The sequence below is a fragment of the Suricata suricatta genome, chromosome 9, assembly GCF_006229205.1.
Source record: "Suricata suricatta isolate VVHF042 chromosome 9, meerkat_22Aug2017_6uvM2_HiC, whole genome shotgun sequence".
Lineage (NCBI taxonomy): Eukaryota > Metazoa > Chordata > Mammalia > Carnivora > Herpestidae > Suricata > Suricata suricatta.
This window is the reverse complement of record NC_043708.1, coordinates 90,662,880-90,676,708: the sequence shown is the minus strand read 5'-3', so window position 1 is coordinate 90,676,708 and position 13,829 is coordinate 90,662,880. Positions and strand designations below refer to the sequence as shown.

The following is a 13,829-nucleotide window of genomic DNA, read 5'->3' as shown; positions in this document are numbered from 1 at the left end:
CTACATTTTTCTTTTTTTAATGTAGCCATCTGTGTTGGTGTCAAGTGGTATCTCATTGTGTATTCAGTTTGCATTTCTTAATGGCTAATGATGTGGAACAAACTCTTCCTGTGCTCATCGGCCATTTGTTTGTGTAACTTTGGACAAATGTCATTTCAAGTCCTTTGTCCATTTTTTAATTAGGTCGCCTCTTTGTTGTTAAGTTGTAAACATTCTTTATGTATCTGGATTTATGGATATTAGACACTTAGCAGATACATGGTTTGCAAATATTCTCTCCCATTCTTTTTGTTTTCTTTTCACTTTCTTGATCATGTCTTTTATTGTATAGAAATTTTTCTTTTTGAAGAAGTCCGATTTATGGGTTTTTTTTTTTCCTATCACTTCTATCATGTTTTCATTATGAAGTCTAGTTTTGCTGGGAATATAATTCTTGGTTGACAGTCTTTGTTTGTTTCAGGACTTGGGATATGTCGTCCCACTGCCTTCTGGTTTCCATGGTTTCTGACAAGAAATCATTGTTATTGAGGATTCTTTGGAACAAATTGGTTCTCTTGCTGCCTTCAGCATCCTTTTTTTTTTTTTTGGTCTTTTTCTTTAACCCTTTGATAATGATTTGTGTGGGTGTGTATCTCTCACTTTATCCTATTTGGCACACACTAAGTTTCTTGAATGTCTTTCATCACATTTGGGATGTATTTGGCCATTATTTCTTCAAATAATCTTTCTGCCCTTTCTTCTGGGACTCCCATTATGTATATGTTGGTCCACTTGATGGTATCCCACAAATCTTTTAGATTTTATTCCCACAAATCTTGTAGACTTTACTTAACTTTTTTCTTTTCTGTTCCTCACTTAGTCTTCATTAACCTATTTTAAAGTTTACTGATTGTGTCTTCTTCCTGCTTATATTCTGTTCTTTAGCTCCCTGTGAGTTTTTCACTTCATTTATTGTATTTTTCAACTCCAGCATTTTTTGGCTCTTTTTAAGTAATATGTCTTTTGAAAAAAAAATCTATGTTTTTATTGATATTCTTTATTTGGTAAAACATCATTTTCTCATTTTCTCATTTTTTGAGCTTCAGGGATAGTTTCTAGCCTTTTTTCATACATTTGGGCCATACTTCGTTGGTTTTTTGTTTTTGTATGTCTTTATACTTTTTTGTTGATAACTTGTCGTTTTGAGTATTATAATGTGCTAACTCAGGAAATCACATTCTCTCCCCTTGGGATTTGTTGTTGTTGTTTGTAGTAGTTACTGTGTAGTGATTTTTTTTTTAAGTATTTTAAAAAATTTTTGATAGAGAATGGAAGTGTGAGCTGGGGAGAGGCAGAGAGAAAGGGAAACACAAAATCTGAAACAGGCTCCAGGCTCCAAGGTGTCAGCACAGAGCCTGACATGGGGCTTGACCTCATGAACTGTGAGATCATGATCTGGGCCAAAGTCGGATGCTCAACTTTTGAGCCACCCAGGCGCCCCTCTTTAGTGATTCTTTTGAACTAGTTTAGTAAAGTCCCCAATCTTTGTTGTGTGTGGTCACTAAAATCTCGGTTCTGTTACCTTAGTGGTCACCTTGTGATTATTATTATTTTTTAATTTCTTCAAAAAATTTTTTAAAAGATTTATTTATTTTTGAGAGACAGAGCATGAGCAGGGGAGGGCAGAGAGAGAGGGAGATACAGAATTAAAAGCAGGCTCCAGGCTCAGAGTTGTCAGCCCAGAGCTCGATGTGGGTCTCGAACTCATGAACCGCAAGATCATGACCTGACCTAAGTCGGCTGCTTAACTGACTGAGCCACCCAGGTGCCCTGGTCACCTTGTGATTACATAGATTTCCTTACGTGCCTAGAACCAAAAAAAAAAAAAAAAAACCCCACCCAAACAAAAAAACCAAAATAAGACAAAACAAAAAATCCTCCCAGTCTCCCAGTCGGGTCTCTGTGTTGGGCTAGCTTTCAACACTGAACCTGGCAGTTTACAACCTGTTTTTGCCTTCATCTTTTGCTCTAAGCACAGAACCTGAAGGTAGCCAGAAGTGAGAGCTTAGTACTCTCAGTTCCTTCCTGGGCACGTGCACAGCACTGGGTAAGTGGATGGCCTTCCAGATCTCTAGGAATATGTGAGAACTTGTAAGAGCCCTTACGCCCCATATGCTGTAATGCTCCAGCCTTTCCTGCCAAGCTTTTTAGTTAGTTTATTACGTGCCCCAGCTACTTTCCATCATCCCAGACAGTGGCAACTAACACATTTGCCTGTAAATGTTTTTGACAAACATTCCCACATAGCTGCCGTAGCAGTGAGAAAATTCTAAGTGAGATAAAGTCAGCTCTTTGAGCCAATCCTTCGGTGCTTGACCGGGCAAATCAAAACTAACAACCATGATTCTTTGCAAATGAGGTCCCTTCTTCTTCTGGTAGTGGTCCATGTACCGGAAATTTGGGCTGTCTTTAAGGCATTATTGAGCTGGGGAGCTGGGCTTGGAGTGAAGGAACAGGATAAGTTAAACATCACAAAGTTTCATTGAGATTCAGCTGTTTTCCCTGGTTGCTGCAGCTTTTGGTTAGTTTCCTGAGTAGACAGAAAATTGATTCTGATGGTTTTGACCTGTTTTTTCAATCCTTATATGTTGGGGGCCTTTTTCACTGACCTGACCCTTTGTTTATATCATCTCATAGATTCAGATTCTGGATCAGACTCGGATTCTGATCAAGAGAATGTTGCTTCTGGCAGTAATGCCTCTGGAAGTGAAAGTGATCAAGATGAAAGGGGTGATTCAGGAAAGCCAAGTAATAAGGAACTGTTTGGAGATGACAGTGAGGATGAGGGAGCTTCACATCACAGTGGGAGCGATAATCACTCTGAAAGATCAGACAATAGGTCAGAAGCTTCTGAGCGTTCTGACCATGAAGACAATGACCCCTCAGATGTTGATCAGCATAGTGGATCCGAAGCTCATAATGATGATGAAGACGAAGGTCATAGATCAGATGGAGGGAGCCACCATTCAGAAGCAGAAGGTTCTGAAAAAGCACATTCAGATGATGAAAAATGGGACAGAGAAGATAAAAGTGACCAGTCAGATGATGAAAAGATACAAAATTCCGATGATGAGGAGAGAGCACAAGGATCTGATGAAGATAAGCTGCAGAATTCTGATGATGATGAGAAAATGCAAAACACAGATGATGAGGACAGGCCTCAGCTTTCAGATGATGAGAGACAACTGTCAGAAGAGGAGAAGGCTAATTCTGATGATGAACAGCCAGTAGCTTCTGATAATGATGATGAGAAACAGAATTCTGATGATGAAGAACGGCCACAGATGTCTGATGATGAGAAAATGCAGAATTCTGATGATGAAAGGCCACAGGCCTCAGATGAAGACCACAGGCATTCAGATGATGAAGAGGAACAGGACCAGAAATCAGGTAATGCATTTATAGAACCAAAATGGTTTAGTAGAAGCATCCAGATGCAGCATAGTGCATTAAGCATTCCTACCTTTATTGCCTCTTTTTCTCTTCTGTTCCTCCATTTATACATTTTGCTTTAAATTTTTTTTCCTAATCCATTTATTATTTCTGTCTCCCATCATTTATTAATTGATGATAGATCAAGAAAAAATTTAAAGAGGACAGACAGACTTTGGGAAAGGTATGTGGTGTTTCAGTAGCTAGATAATGAATAGAGTTGGTTCCACTTCTGTGGGTAATGGAGAAGCATGCCTCAGGTGAGAATAGATTTGCCTGGGGGAAAGAAAGCAATGCCATTGAAAGTCTCCACAGGGTAGTTGTACAGAATTGTGTATATGTTCCAGCTCAAGATTTTTGAGTTCCAAAATTTGATCATCCAGAGGTAATTAGGCTCCAAGGAGTTCATTCAAACTAATCAAATGTATAAGAAACTAGTTTATAAAAATTGAATTGCAAAATTGTTTATTTTGAGAGGATCAGTGATTTCTTGTCATTGTATACTTGCCCTTGGGGAAAATTGCCATTACATGCCAAATGATAATATCAGGATGTAACCTGGGGAGTATAACATCCAGAAGATGAAAACATGGCTGGATGATCTCAGTGAGCTATAGTGGCTTGAAACACACATGCTCTAGAGAGATGTGCTTGGGTCAGAATACTCATTTCTTAAAGCTACAGGAAACACATAGCCAAACTGTGGCTACTGACCTCCATTTATAATAGTCATGTACACTATTCTTCTCAAGTTAACACATTCTTCAAAGTAATACTGAAATTGGGAGATCTTGTTTCTTTGCATTATAAAAGTCACCTTGGTTAGAAGTCTGAAGTAATATCTAGATTGTTTCATTTGGATAGGTGATTGATCCTGTCATCTTAGAGAGCTTAGATATGGGGGAAAGGGTCTTTAATCCTCTAATACATACTCACAGGATAGGATTCAAGACCACATTTTGGCATTATTTAGGAGAGGAGGTCAAAGAATTTCGAGAGATGGATGAAGGTCTATCTAGACTATAGTACTGCAGTGAGTATTCAATAACTAGTTTTGGGTAGAATTGTTTGTACTGGTAGCATGTTGGAGTCTGGCTCCAGCAGGTCCAGGGCTCCCTGAAGGGTGGACGGTGTTGGCAAAAGGGAGCAAGAGAGCCTCAGCTTTTTTCTGATCACCAGGTAGACATCTCTGTACTAACCAGAGAGTCAGCTTTATTTATTGAAAAAAATGTATGGGGTACAAAACAGAAGTGGCATTTGCCTTAGACAGTGATTTCTGATGACAAATTCTTTGGTATGTAAAAATTTCCCAGCCCGTTATTGAAACCCATGAACAACATGGGTTTCAATAGCCCGTTTTTCTCTCTAGGGGAAGAAAGGTTTCTCGGGAAATGTAATATTTGCTTTTGTAATCACAAAAGAAGAAACTCCTATAGGTTCCTTCACAAGGTCTGATACCAGTCAGCCAGGTGCCTTGGGGGTCGGTGCTCAAGAGTGGGTGTAGAAGTCGGTTGCCATCTGACAGCGGGAGGCCCCTGCCTTGCAAACCCATCTTATTTCAGAAATGGCTTCCAGCAGTAGCAGAATCATTAAAGGTCACGCGTTACTTCCCCAATACTAGCAGACTAACCTGAGGCTGTGGTTATGGTAGGGAATCTTGTAGCTGGTCATTCTGCTTAACTCTTATCTAGATCAACAGTGATTTTCTTTAAGTTTACAATTAGGTAAACAGTTGTACCATCCAGAGATAATGATATACAGTTGACTCTTGAACAACATGGGTTTGAACTCCTTGTGTCTACTTATACAAGTCTTTCATTAAATATGGTACATTATTATAAATGTAATCTATGATTTTCTTAATATTTTCTTTTTTCTAAGAAATACATATAACACCAAATATGTGTTAACTATTTATGTTGTCAGGAAGTCTTCCAGTCAACAATAGGGTATTAGTAGTTGTTTTTGAAGAGTCAGAATCATCTGTGGATTTTCAACTGTGTGTCATCGGGGTGGGGGTGGGGGAGTCAGTATCCCTAACCTCCATGTTGTTCAAGGATCAACTGTATTTGTCTCTTGCATTGGTTGCAGTATTTTTACCTCGGTTTTTTTTTTGTAAGGAGTCCTGTATAAATTTGATCATAAGTTACAGTACTATTGTTTTCACTCTATCAGGTTTTTCTGCTTATAGAAAATCATGTTCCTTTAATTAATTTTATTTTTAATTACAGTTTGTATGTGTATGTACAGTTCTAGTAACGTTAGCACTTAACATAGATTTGTTAACTACCCCCACAGTCAGGATGTGGAACAGTTCTGTCACCCTAAAAATCTCCCTCATTCTGTCACTTTGTAGTCACATCCTTTCTCCACCCCTGTCCCCTGACAGTTACTGATCTGTTTTATCACTGCAGTTTTGTCTTTTTGAGGATGTCATTAGAAAATGGAATCAGATATAGTATGAGGTCTTTTTTCTTTAATTTAGACTTCTTTGACATGGCATGATGCATTTGAGATTCATCTAAATTGTTACATGTATCAGTAGTTCATTCTTATTTATTACGGAGTGGTTTTCCAATGTATGGGTACACCACAGTTTGTTTATCCCCAGTGTTGCTTTTTAAAGCATAGAATTCAAAGTTAAGATATGACTGTGATTGTGAAGAACCTCTAATTCTACTCTTACAGAATCTGCAAGAGGCAGTGACAGTGAAGATGAAGTTTTACGGATGAAACGCAAAAATGCAATTGCCTCTGATTCAGAAGCAGATAGTGACACTGAGATTCCAAAAGGTATTCCAGTTACTTTTTTTACATGACATATATATCTGTCTCTCTACACTTAACTGTAGTGTACTACCGGCTCTGGACATTTACCCCAAAATGCAAGACTTATGGAAAAGAGTGTGGATACACTTAGTGTACACGGGGAAGTTGTATAGATAAGAGAAATCATTTATGCCTAATCAGTTGAAGAAGAACCTGTTGGGTTTTTTTGTTTGTTTGTTTTTGATGTAAACTCTATGCCCAACGTGGGGCTTGAACTCATGACCCTGAGATCAAGCATTGGATGCTCTAATGATAGAGCCAGCCAGGCACCCCTTTCCCCCCCTGCTTCCTCATTTATAGTTAGATGAATCTGTTGTTAGGACGCTGAGGCTCTGGTTGAGGTGGCAACATCTGTTTCTTTAGTTTGAATACTAATAGTTTCAGGACAACTTGTTCTTAAGTCCTTAACAGGTTAATAACACATGAAGAACTTGATTCTTCAAGCTAGGTTTTAGGTAAAGAGTTCATGAAAACCCAGGGTTAGGTAAGGTAGGTTTGTTAAACAGATAAAAGAACTGCCTGTTTATCTCTAGTATGACTGTTTCAGTCGGCAGATTGCTATGCAATAAAGATGTTAGGATAAAAGTTTCCATAAACATAATTTTGATCATTTCATTTTGTACAACCATTGTGCTGAATGGTAATTAGGCATTGATGTTAAATGGCTTATATAAATTATCATAAGTAACAATACAAATAAAGTAAATAGAGGGTCAACTAGAGAGAAAAGGAGAGAGCTGGCAGGAAGCTCTGGTATTTACTTAAAGATTGTTGGGTCTGTAACTAGTAGTTATGTGCCTGGACTTTGGAATCAGATGATCCAAGTTGGAATCTTTGTGGCTCCACTTTCCAGCTGTATGAAGTTGAGTCAAATCAGTTACTTAATATCCTTCTGTTTTCTGATCTATAAAAGAAAGATGATGCTGACCATCTCAGAGGGTTGTTAGAATTAGATATATTCATTCTTTCATTTAGCTCAGTTATTTATTGAAAGTTTATACTAGTACTTCTCTAGGCACTGGGAATGTAGCAATGATCAAAACAGATAAAGCCCTTTTCCCTGTAGAGCTCACATTCTGGGAGAGTCAGGGTAGGGTAGGGAGACTGATAATACAAGCAGTAAATAAAACATAGAGTATGTGGGATGCTGATAAGAACTAGGAGGAAAATGAATCAGAAGGGACATGAGAGTGTTGGTGGGTGGGGTTTTCATTTTGATTTTATCATAGAGATGAACTTTTGGAACCCAGACCTTCCTTGCCACCTCTTTTCTTCTTTTTTTAATTGTTATGGCTTTATTTATTTTTTGAGAGCTCTTTGTTTTTTAGAGCAGCTTAGAGTTCTCCGTGGAATTGGGTGAAGGTACGGAGATTTCCCACATATTTCCTACCCCCACAAATGCATAATCTACCTCATTATCAGCGTCCCTCATCAGAGTGGTACATTTGTTACAATTGGTGAACCTCCATTGATACAACATTATTCAAAACCCATAGTTCATATTTTGACTCACTGTGGTTCATTCTTGGTGTTGTACATTTTGTGTGTTTGGACGAATAGGAAAGACCTATATCCATCATTATGGTATCATATCTGGTATCATATTGAGGAGTTAGTTTCACTGTCCTAAAACCCGTCTGTGTTCTACCTATTCATCTCTCCTTCCCCCTAATCTCTGCAAATTACTGATCTTTTTATGGTCTTGATAGTTTTGCCTTTTCCAGAATGTCATACAGAATGTAGCCTTTTCTGATTGGCGGCTGTTACTTAGCAATGTGCATTTCCTCCATGTCTTTAATGGCTTGACCGCTTACTTCTTTTTGGCACTGAGTTATATTCCATTGTCTGGGTGTACCAGTTAATCCATTCACCTACTGAAGGATATCTAGGTTTCTTCCACGTTTTGGCAAACATGAATAAAACTGCTATAAACATTTGTGTGCAGGTTTTAGTGTGGATATAAGTTTGCAACTCCTTTGAGTAAAGGAGCATAATTGTTAGGGCGTATGATGAGTTTAGTTTTGCAAGAAACTGCCAGGCTGTCTTCTAAAGTATCGGTCACATTTGCATTCCTGTGAGCAATGATGGAGAATTCCTATTGCTACACCTTTTCTGCCAGCATTTAGTGTTGTCAGTGTTCTGGATTTGGGCCATTCTAGTAGGTTGCCTCTGCTTTTTCAGTGATTTTTTTTTCTCCCCTTTGTCTCAGTAGCTCTCTCTCATGGTTTTATCCTAGACCATGTAATTGCCAGTGATTGTAACTCCTATAATCTCAGTTTCAAGCAGTCAGCTTTCTGATCACCCTCCTATCTTTCACCCCCTCCTCTACCTTACATTGTTTATTGGTTGATTACAAATTATTGTTTTGTCAAACTTAGTTGAAGTTCTGCCTCTGATGAGGGGGGACTCGGTATACAGGAGCCTGCAGTTTTAAAACTTGAGGGATTATGTGGAGAATGAGGCCTGTATTGAGTGCTTAAACCCTAAATGTGAGTATCTCGACTGTAGGGGGACATTTGGGCTCCTGGGACTAAAGGAAAATGGAAGGACAGGTTGCAGTAAATGAGGGGGAAATAAATGTCTCCTGTGCAGCCTTGCCTTTCCCTGAATTTGTCCCCTGCCCTCTCTACAGGTACTCTGGTCACATCTTGGAGAGCTAGGTTCAGAGCTGAGTTTGTGTGGTGTCCTGGTGCCTGGTCCAGAAACCTTGGGAATATGTGGAAGTGAAGATATGTAGCTTTGAAGAACCTTTATTATGTATAGTAATGCTGTGAATTTTTCTGTATATTACAGATAACAGTGGAACCATGGATCTGTTTGGGGGTGCAGATGATATATCTTCAGGGAGTGATGGAGAAGATAAACCACCTACTCCAGGGCAGCCTGTTGTAAGTAAAATTGCCAGGGTGAACTGGGCCCTCATTGAAAGCTAAGTAAATGTTTCAGAGATTAAGGATCTCTTTTGTGCCGAGAAGAGGAAGTTGCTAACTCTTTTGCAATATAAATGTACATTGAACAGATAGCTTTCTTCATTATGTAGGGAATACATGTTTATAAGGGGAGTAGAAGTAACCACCGTGGTACATCCATCCTTGGGACGCCATTCAGCAATGAAAAGGGTTGAAGGATTGATACACAGAAGAACTTGAATGAAAGTCCCAGGTATGCAGAGTGAGAAAAAGCCAGTCCCAAAAGGTCACATGCTATATGATTCCACTTATATGGTTTGTTTGTTTTTTTTAATTGAGAGACAGAGAAACAGAGCATGAGTTGGGAAGGAGCAGAGAGAGAAGGAGACACATAATCTGAAGCAGGTTCCAGGCTCTGAGCTGTTAGCACAGAGCCCGATGTGGGGCTCGAACCCACGAACCATGAGATCATGACCATGAAGTCAGGCGCCCAACTGACTGAGCCACCCGGACGCCCCAATAGTATTCTTGAAATGACAAAATTATAGAAATGGAGACGTGTTTAGTGGTTGCCTGAGATTAAGAAGGGATGAGCGTCAGGACAACATGGATGTAGCTATAAAAAGGCGATATGAATCTTTGTGGTGATGGAAGTGTTCTGTATCTGATTGCATCAGGGTCAATCTCCTGGTTGTGATGTGCTATCCAGTTTTACGAAGTGTTAGCACAGGGTGAAACTGGATATAAAGTAAGAAAATAAGTGCCCACATGAGGTTTGTGCCACACTGTAAGAGAGGAGACTGCAGGGATAGGTGACTGGAGAAACAATTAATGTCTTTCTTGTTCATGGCGAAAAGTGTGTACTGTATTGATACTCTTCTCTTGATTTTAATTGATACAGTGACTCCTGTTCATGAATATATGGAAGACAGATTTATCACAAAAGAGATCTTTTCTTATGTTGATGCTTCCAAACTGATCTCCTTTCCCTTGTGATTTTTTGGTGGGGGGCTGGATGTGTAGGGATGGGGATTAAGGGCTGCTTTAGCTCCGGAGTCTCAATACACGTCTTGTTTACCTGGGTCATTAAAGTGTGGAAGGTGAACTAGACTAGATCATTTCTAAGGTTCTACCAAGCTCTCAAATTCTGTTTCTTTTTCTAGGATGAAAATGGATTGCCTCAGGATCAGCAGGAGGAGGAACCAATTCCTGAGACCAGAATAGAAGTAGAAATACCCAAAGTCAACACTGATTTAGGAAACGATTTATATTTTGTTAAATTGCCCAACTTTCTCAGTGTAGAGCCCAGGTAAGGGGATCAGTTAAAAGTGTTTCTTAAATTAAAAAAAAAATGTTTCTAGGTGTCAGATAGAAATATATGGAATGTTGATATTTTCCTGATTTTACATTAGTTGACTAATCACAAAATGGAATATTGATCATGTGTCTCTGAAGAAATAAGCATATCCTATGATAGGAAAAGTTTGTAATTGTTCTTAGTAGTTGATGTTTTCTTATAAATTAACAGATATTGCAAGCCTTTGGATGTTTTTTGACTAGTGCAGCCCTGAAAAAGCTGAAATTCAGAGTGGTAGAATGTGCTAGAGAGACTGCCCATGTCCACTCTAGCTGCCATCGTGATGTAGAAAAGCTAATGGTTTGGGACAGCTAAACAGTGTTGAGGGATATTATTCACTAAGTAACGTATAGGCTCTTCTGCGATTTCATTTTTTCCGCAGTAAAAGGGTGTGGAAAGCTAGAGCATGTATGCTCTGTTCTTTGGAAGATTTATATAAAAGTAAAGAATATTTTGAATATTTAGATTAATAGAGTGTAATAATTAGATAGCTGTAATGTTCCTTGTAAAATACGATTAATAAGTATATTCTAAAAACAATTTATAGACCTTTTGACCCTCAGTATTATGAAGATGAATTTGAAGATGAGGAAATGCTGGATGAAGAAGGTCGAACCAGGTTAAAATTAAAGGTACTCTTCCATGCTTGACTCACTTCGTTTTTTCCCAAGTAAACCCTGGGGATTTTCACTTAAGATTTGAGCTTTGCAAAATGATTTTTTTAATGTTTTTCTTTTTATAACAAATGAATTGTATTTTTAGGAGGGAAATGTATGGCTTTTTCTCTGTAAAGGTTGTACTTTCCATCATTTTTTTCACTGTTGTACATTTTTGAGCTTAAAAAAATTATTAGCTTCTTTTTTCAGAAGAAGTAGCATTGTGGTCTGGTGGTTAGAATGGCTACCTCCATAGGTGGGTTAGGCTCTAGCAACTTCCTGCAGGAGGAAGTCCTTCAGGCTCATGATTTATGGATAAATAAATCGTATACAGAAAGAATTTATTACTAGTACCTTCCAGTTACTCTTGTTGACTATTAGAGATTTTTATGATGCTACGTTCCTATTAATGTTTCTCTTTGATATGTCTCTCCACGGAGGGCCTCTAATCTTCTTTAATCAAGGAGGGTGTAGGTTAAGCAGATGTTTTAAAGCTGAGTTGTACCAAAGAATGAAAAGCAGTTGAACTTATGGTGCTGTAAATGGAGCTATCCTTTTTGACTTCATAAATCCAAAAGATTTCCTATGTAAATACCTCATTTTTTGGTGGATATTGTATATGGTGTTTGAATGTTAAATTGCAGTCCAGCATTCTTAGAATTCAGGGGCTGAGTTTTTTACAATAGTTCCATCTCTTCAAGTGTGATAAATCTACAAGTATCTAAAGAACCTTATACAAGTTAATTTCTTCCAAAGCTTTTCAGTGAAATTTCACTATTCCTTTCTTTTCTTTTTTTTTCACTATTCTTTCCTCTTAATAGAAATAAAAATCAAATGAGAAAATGGAAATAGACACCAATAACTTACTTTAGGTTGCACAATTAATAGGTATGGTTTTTAGATTATTATTTTGCTGCCCTTTTTTTTTTGCCTCTTCCCTTCTCCCATTAGCTCATCTGTTAATATTTTTCCTTTGAGCATGTGTATCTATTGATACAAGGTTAGTACTATGAATTTTTCATGCCTGTTTTAGTGCCTCTAACATTATTCTACCACTGTTCATTGTTTCTCATCATTTATATAAATTAATGTGGTAGTTTCTTATTTACTCTTTATTGATTTTTTGCATTTTTTCCCTTCTATTAGGTGCAGCAAATATATTTATTTTCAGGCCACATACTATCAGGCTCTAGTATAGGCATCAAAGATTATAAATGAGTGTTTTACTCTAAAACCTTGATGCATAGAGTACAAAAGGTTGGTGTGTAACAGACTGCTGTTTTTTAATGGTGTGTGATAGAAAATAACTCTGGATGCTTTGTTTCCTTATAGTTTTAGTTTTTCAAATTTTTATTCCAATTCCAGGTAGTTAACATACAGGACACTATTGGTTTCAGAAGTAGGATTCAGTGATTCATCACTTTCAAGATAACACCCAGTGCTCATCGCAAGTTCCCATCCTAAATACCTGACACTCATCTAGCCCATCCAGCCCCTCGCCACTCACCTCCCACCATTAACCCTCAGTGTGTTCTCTGTCTTTATTTAAATTTTATTTAAATCCAAGTGAATTAACATACAGTGTAATAATGATTTTAGGAATAGAATATAGTGATTCATCACTTAACATACAATACCCATTGCTCATTTGAAAGAGTCCCAAGTGCCCTTATTAATGCCCATCAACCATGTAGCCCCTCCCCTAGTGCTCCTCTAGCAATCCTTCGTTCTCTCTATTTAAGAGTCTCTTATGGTTTGCCCCCTCCCTCTTTTTATCTTATTTTTCCTTCCCTTCTCCTCTGTTTACCTGTTTTGTTTCCTAAATTCCACATATGAGTGAAATCATATGATATTTGGGGCACCTGGGGGGCCAAATAACCTGGGTGACTCCGTTGGTTAAGCAGCTGACTTCAGCTCAGGTCATGATCTTGCAGTTTGTGGGGCTCTGTGCTGACAGCTCAGAGCCTTGGAGCCTGCTTCAGATTCTGTCTCCCTCACTCTCAGTCCCTCCCCCGCTCATGCTCTGTCTCTCTCTGTCCAAAAAAGAAATAAAAAAAATTTTTAAAGGATAAGACTAATATCTAAATGTTGACAAAAAAGAAATCATATGATATTCATCTCTCTCATATCCCTTAGCATAATACACTCAAGTTCCATCACATTGTTGCAAATGGCAAGATTTTATTCTTTTCATCAGCAAGTAATATTCCATTTGGACTCTTTCCATAATTTGGCTATTGTTCATAATGTTGCTATAAACATTGGGGTACATGTGCCCCTTCAAATCAGCATTTTTGTATCCTTTGGATAAATACTTAGTAATGCAATTGCTGGATTGTAGAGTAGTTCTACTTTACATTTTTTGAGGAACTTCCATACTGTTTTCCAGAGTGGCTGCACCAGTTTGCATTCTCACGAAGAATGCACAAATGTCCCCCTTTCTCTGTATCCTCTCAATCATTTGTTGTTTCCTGAGTTGTTATTTGCCGTTCTAACAAGTCTGAGGTGATCTCTCATTGTGGTTTTGATTTGTATTTCCCTGATGATGAATTATGTTGAGCATCTTTTCATGTGTCTGTTAGCCATTTAGATTTCTTCTTTAGAAAA

At 38.1% G+C, this 13,829-nt stretch overlaps 1 protein-coding gene across 1 annotated transcript in view; it reads left to right on the top strand.

Moving 5' to 3' along the window:
• LOC115302018 (RNA polymerase-associated protein LEO1) overlaps positions 1-13,829 on the top strand; it is a 40,042-nt gene that overhangs the window by 6,302 nt on the left and 19,911 nt on the right. The window contains exons 2-6 of the mRNA XM_029952007.1: positions 2,677-3,429; positions 6,160-6,264; positions 9,094-9,188; positions 10,373-10,518; positions 11,114-11,198. Of these exons, the coding sequence (XP_029807867.1) occupies positions 2,677-3,429; positions 6,160-6,264; positions 9,094-9,188; positions 10,373-10,518; positions 11,114-11,198 (1,184 nt within the window). The remainder of the gene's footprint in view (positions 1-2,676; positions 3,430-6,159; positions 6,265-9,093; positions 9,189-10,372; positions 10,519-11,113; positions 11,199-13,829) is intronic.